Here is a 6,357-nt window from a genome sequence, read left to right as displayed (position 1 = left end):
GGGGGCTACTGGTATTTGGGTGCCCAGATACTCTTCAGTGGAAGCGGCTGAAGCTAGGGCGATACTCAGCGCTTTAGACCTTGCTGGAAGTCTTCATTTATCCATGACTGTCAGAAGGTGGCTAATGCTATCAAGAATGCTAGCACGTATTTTACAGACTTTGGGGCTGTTATTTTGGAGATTAAATCCCACTGCACGTTTACAAGCATTGCTAGCACTTACCATCCTCCTAGACTATGTAATTTAGTATCTCTTAGCCGTAGGATTAGGATAAACCAGGTGTGGAAGGACAACTTCCCATAATGGTTAATTGATATCTGTATTGAGGATTACCCTCCCTTGCTTCATTGCCGTATAAAAAGCTTCAGTTAAAAAAAAAATTATCTGTCAACTTTAGCTTGTGCTTCCTCAAACGAAAACATGGTTTGGAATAAATAAAAAATTCTCAAAATCAAACAATGTACACCTCCTCCTACTGTTATTATATAAATAATATGGAAGTTTCTGTCAATTAGAAGACAACCATATCAAAACATATAAATCTTTAAAAAAGAAGGTAAAAAGAAAAAGTGCTCTGATCTTTCATAGGAAGGTCCAAAAGAAGGGTGCAACTCTTAGCCATAGACACAGTGGTGCAGAAGATCAGAAAAGCCATTCGATTTCCAACATGAAATGCCCTGTTTCCCATCATGAAAGGCCTGCCTAAGATAAGAACAGCCCTCTAGAAAAGATTTCATGGAGACATTGCTGAATTTCCAGGTCATGATAGCAGGAACTATTGGACAATGTATAACTGTAAGTCTCAGAATAAAAACATACCTGCAAAAAAGGGTAATATAGTATTAGCAAGGCTACTCCAAGCAGCTTCATTCCATGGATCACAGTCCTGCAGCTTCCACAACTCAAAACAAATATTTGTAAGCAAGGACAAACCTATAGAGTGCAGTACAGTTCATAAACAGCTCAACTATACTGAGTTAAAAAAGTAATATTCACAAAAGTAATATCTTAATAAACCAATGAAAGAGAGAATTTTAATAACAATAAAGAATGAAAAGAACTTGGTAGGTAAAATGGAAAATATATTTATTAATAAATCATCCCAGTCAATAGAACCCTGGAAAACTAGAATAACTAGAATCCATAAGGGCATCAAATGCTAAAGCAAATGTAGCCCTAAGGATCCATATTTTTAGGTATATTATCTTTTGCTTGACTAGATTGATTTTGTGGATCAATATAGGGTGTTTCATCAGCTGACGACCACTTGTGAAATTCTGAACCTCCTACTTCCAATGAACTTAAATCCCAGATATCTAATGATCCACTACTCATTCCCAGCTCTGGCACTTCATAGCTGACTGGAGTAGCCAACAAGTCACTGCCACCACTAGACATACCAGCACTGGTATCAAGACCCATGCTCCATATATCCTCTTGCTTTATGATGTTTTCCATTCCTGTGGGTGAGAGTTCTGGAAAACTTTTCTCCTTTGTTAAATCATCTGGGAAAGAGACATAATAATCAGGATTAAGCTCTTGTTTTAGGTTCAGTATACCCTTTCCCTTGAAAAAGGGATCTTCAGTTTGCATGCTTGATGCCGCCCCTTCCCCAACCTGGAATGGGATTTCACTAAATCCCTGCATTGCTGTGATATCATCCGACCAAATTAAGTTATCAGATGTGAAATCCTCAAATTGAAACGAAATGTTTTCGTCATCTAAAACCAGGTTCTCTCCTATACCTTGTTCTATAGGAAATGGATTCAAATCTGGCCCTTCAAAAGGTATGCCAAGGTTTCTCCAACCAGGACTGCATTTCACTAACTTTCCTTCCATGGAAGAATCTGGTTCTCCAATTTCATGCTGCTTCTGTGTCATGAATTTCCTCTGCATCCTTGAGGGGCCTATCCCTTTCTGCTGTTCCTTCTGCTTAAGTCTACTAATGAATGATGGGTTCTGAAGCATCTTCGAGAAGAAAGAAACCATCTGCTTCTGTTTTTGCTCGGCAGACTGGATCCTCTTGTTCACTGCTTCCATAAAGCGAACTGTACCCCGCTGCTGCTGCTGCAATTCAACAACCTCCTGCATCAATGCACTCTTCTCATTCCTCAATTTCTCTATCTCACCTTCCAGTCCAGACTTCCCTGCTTCAGAAGAAGGCCCGATATAGCTTGCTATCGGCTGGGATTGATGAGATTTGCGCCGTTGGATGCTTTTCAAAAGATGTTTCTTCCCTCGCTGGAAGGCTTCATTTGCAAACTCCCATTTATCAGTATCAATTTTACGAAACCCCTGAATAAATTGCCCAAAAAGTTTCAAGAGTGAGAAAGAATGGTACAGAAATTATTTGGTAAAAATATCATAATTTACATGATGATGGCAACAAAACAAAAGCATACAATGAGCTGACCACATTATATAATCTGCAAATTACAGACAAGCTAATCTCAACTTGAAACTGACAATTGCATTGGCGTCGACAAACGGCCACAATAAATGTTTCATAGGAACCTGAAAATCTACCTGCAGATGATGAACTTCCCTTTCCTAGTACTCATATGGGAAGATGTTCCTTCCTGGCGTTACGACAATGAAAAAATGCAGCTCCTTCTCCTACCATATCCTTAAAATTCACATACAATTTCTTATGGTATATAGGGAAAACATAACGAGTTTTATAATTTACAATTACATTAATGTGATATATGAGGAAACAAGCCTCTAAATAACAATTAGAGAGAGAGAGAGAGATCGTACATTCACAGGCACCAGTTAAAGTAAAGCTACAGAAATAATAATGAACATTACATAACCAGCACCACAAAGTAATTGAAAGCAAGAAGCCATTAGAAACAAATAAATTCCTTCAATTAAAAACTGTTTACTAAAAATTAAGAGTTGAAAGGATACATCGGAAGTCCATCATCATCTTTACAAGTTAATTACATTCACAAGTTAATTACATCTTTCGAATGAATCTTTGTCAAACCCAATTACAGATAAACAAAGAAGAATAACAAAACAAAAATAATCGAAATTTACAGAATAAAAAAACGAAAAACAAAACAAATTTACAAACAGATCATAGCGGCCATTACAGACTGTGTTATTAAATTACCCACATAAGTATTGAGCTGCCGAACAAAACTGGAGAAATTGTTGTGTTTGAAATTCCGTGGCAGAATGAGCCTGGAAAAATCCACAGGGTCCCACACAACGAAGCTCCCACCAGTCGAACCCCATGAGATAATCGGGTCGAGAGCTGGGTCGTCCACAAGATCAAAAGTTTTCGACAGAAATGGCGGAATTAGATTGCCCTGTAAACATTCAAGAGGCCGAGGCACTGCAACAAACTCTGTCCCAGTAACAGTAACCGGAGCTCCAGCCTCGCCTTCAATAGAAGAAGGTACAGTTTGAGCTCTTTCACCAACTGGGATTTCCGCCTTAAACTCAAAAACAGGAGAAAATGAAGATAGTATTGGGTTTGCAATAAGTTCAATTGGCATTGGAGAAAAGACAAAGGAAGGCGAAGAATGAGACCCAGAAAACCCAATACTCTCCATGGAGAAACTAGCACTAGTATCCATGAAGAAAGACTCAGATAGAAATGGTTGAGTTCCTAACGTCTCAGACATCTTCGGTCGAATCGGAGAGACCCCAAAAGCCCCTGACTCCAATTCTGCCGAAGACTTAGACGGAGAGTGAGGAGAAAAACCTTCATCACTGGGATTCATCGATTCAATATTATAACACAGAAAATTCTGTCTTACAGGTTCAGAACAAGGCTGGATAGAATTTTTTTAGAAAGCTTGGGTCGGTGAAAAATGGAGAAATGGGATTGGTAACTGGGTATATAAGGGGGTCCAAGTGGGTTGCCGACAAAGTGTTCGATAAAAATCTCCAGAGAATCGAAAGGCGGTGGAACTTGAATACTGTTACAGTCCCATCGTTGATCGTTCCGAGCCATGAGATTTGAGGGGTTCTCAGGTGAAAGTGGGTTAAAGTTCGTCACTTTTTTCCAATGAGAGAGAGAAAGAGAGAGAGAGATTGCGCCGACATTGATCGAGTGCAGTTAAGGCTTCCTGGCAGTTACTCTAGTTCTTGAGGTGTGGTTCGGGTGACAGTTGGGCCCATTCAGACCAAGATATTTTTTTGTTGTGTGTCTGAAATGAATCAGATTAGATTTGATTTGAGTAGGCCTCACTGCTCGCTCAGTGATTGAAATTTTGAATAATGATTTCGTGGGCCGGGCTGGCTGGTCGTCAAATTCTTAGCCATGAAGTATTTTAAGTGCCAATCAGAATTGAGGAAGAGGTGAACTTTGGATTTGGGACAGAGACCCTTTAATTATTTTATTTTATTTGTTCAAACTACTATTGTGTCAGCTTCTTAATTTTTTCTTAATCAAATTGGTTTCTCTCCACTAATCTATTAATTAATTATTATTATTCTTGCATGTGCAGAATTCACTTTACCCTTTTCTTTATTTATACCTAAATATGTCTGTGCTTCTATTTCCCCATTTTTTGTTTGATAAGATGTTTATAAGCTAAATTATTTGTTAAAATCAGATGGATTTCATTTGCATTTGTCTAGTTTTGTTCTTTATTTTTTTTTTCGTAAAATTAATATTGATCAAAACGACCCTATTGAGTTATTTTGTTCTAACTGATAGTTTTTTTTTACATAGAAAAAAAGAGTATTATATTGACACCCAAAATTTTATAAAGACACTTTATTTATTTAAAAATAATTGTTATTATTATAATTAGTTTATAATTTTTTTTTAGATTATGCACACCTTTATTTATTTATTATTCATTTATTTTAAAAAAATATAAACAAAAATATATAACTTAAATATGTATTACAATTATTAGTCAAAATTTTAAATAAAAATCATAATATATATGATATATGGGAATAAAGTAAAGATTTTAGATAAAAAAATGTGTTAGAAGAAGATGAGAAATAATTTAATTTGAAATGTCATTCATTTTTTTCCATTTATGATAGGGTGTTTAGACATATTTTTGGGATGCAAATAATAGCACCAAAATGGAAAAGTTGTACATGTTTTGTCTGTTTTGAAAAATAAAAGGGGTGTTTTGGTAATTGTGAGAATGAGATGCTATAGAAGGGAATAAAATTGAAGATCCCATAATAAAATTTCAGAATCATGGGACCAGTGAGTCAGTGGCCACCATAGGGCTATATTGATCTAAGGTGAGAGGTCCTACCACACTCATTATAATGTTTTATTTTGATGCCAATATGATTGAAAACAAAAAACTTTTTGGATGAATAAAATTCTTGTCTCCAAACTATTCGGCAGTACTTCAAATTTCACAAATCAATTTGTTATCCCCATTTCCTGCATGGGCTCGGAGTCTTCGTCCAGACCCATTGTCAGGGGCCATGTAAGCATGCGGGCCCGGCCCGAGGCCTCTTGGTACTGGGAGTGTCCAAGGGGAAGGGTATGGACCGGAGATGCATGGCGGGGCCCATTGGAGGGGTCCGGAATGTCCCTCCGGGTCCGTCCTCCGTGACGATAGTCCGGGCGGTGCACAGAGCATTCGGACCCTCGAGGCCTACACGTCCAGGTCCCAGACCCTGATACGGTCCGGGACTGTGGTAAACGAAGTGGGATAAAGGTAAACGGACCCGGATCACCTCCCCCCGGTTGAAGGGGCCAAGTGTCCAGGACCCTGAAGCCGCCTCGTTCCACGTGGGCGTTGTCCCCACTTTTCACCTGCAGAAAAGGTCATCTTGGGATTGCACGCCGATGTGTCAGGACTGCGCAGCCAAGTACTCTGACTGGTCTTGTCTCCTGAATCGGCCTCGTGACTCGAAGTGATCAGACCAAAAGCGTCGTTTTGTCGGGCGAGACGTAGTTCTAAGGTCAACCTATTGGGCCTTAGCTAGCGTGGACTTCATGTATTTTGTGCCTTTTGTATTGGGCCTCCACTAGAAAGACCACCTATATCCATTCCTCCGATGGGCCTGGGTCGGACCCGGTACAAACCCGATGTTCCCATACTCCTATAAATATAAGCTACAGAACACTGGAAAAGGAGTCTCCTTTCACCAAGAAAAAAGACAGGAACCCTGTCAAAATATAGAGAGAAAACTCCATTGTAAAAGGTTCTTCAAGCTCTAATAATATAGACTCGTGGACTAAGGCTAGTTAACGCCCCAACCACGTAAAAACCCCGCGTTAATCTTCTGCTTTCATTATAATTATCAGTAAATATTAGTTATTAATAGAGTTGCCGAAAATCTCGGTTAACAGTTTGGTGCTTTCATTGAGAGCTGAAGGAAGCTAGTGCTAATGTCAGGCCTTTACTACGATGG

The 6,357-nt window shown here is 38.8% G+C and overlaps 1 protein-coding gene across 2 annotated transcripts; it reads right to left on the bottom strand.

The window, feature by feature from the left end:
* Positions 1-1,061: 1,061 nt before the first annotated feature.
* LOC133831285 (heat stress transcription factor A-3) lies at positions 1,062-4,160 on the bottom strand. 2 transcript variants are annotated; one of them, XM_062261531.1, is made up of 3 exons: positions 3,126-4,160; positions 1,746-2,295; positions 1,062-1,649 (listed from the first exon to the last, which is right to left on the bottom strand). In XM_062261531.1, the coding sequence occupies exons 1-3, from the start codon at positions 3,735-3,737 to the stop codon at positions 1,177-1,179; spliced, it is 1,635 nt and encodes a 544-aa protein (XP_062117515.1). In that variant the 5' UTR covers positions 3,738-4,160; the 3' UTR covers positions 1,062-1,176. The 2 variants fall into 2 exon arrangements, with proteins under 2 accessions (XP_062117515.1, XP_062117514.1); XM_062261530.1 differs by having other exon boundaries at positions 1,062-2,295.
* Positions 4,161-6,357: the final 2,197 nt, after the last annotated feature.

This window comes from Humulus lupulus, chromosome 4, assembly GCF_963169125.1.
Source record: "Humulus lupulus chromosome 4, drHumLupu1.1, whole genome shotgun sequence".
Lineage (NCBI taxonomy): Eukaryota > Viridiplantae > Streptophyta > Magnoliopsida > Rosales > Cannabaceae > Humulus > Humulus lupulus.
This window is presented reverse-complemented; position numbering and strand designations above follow the sequence as displayed.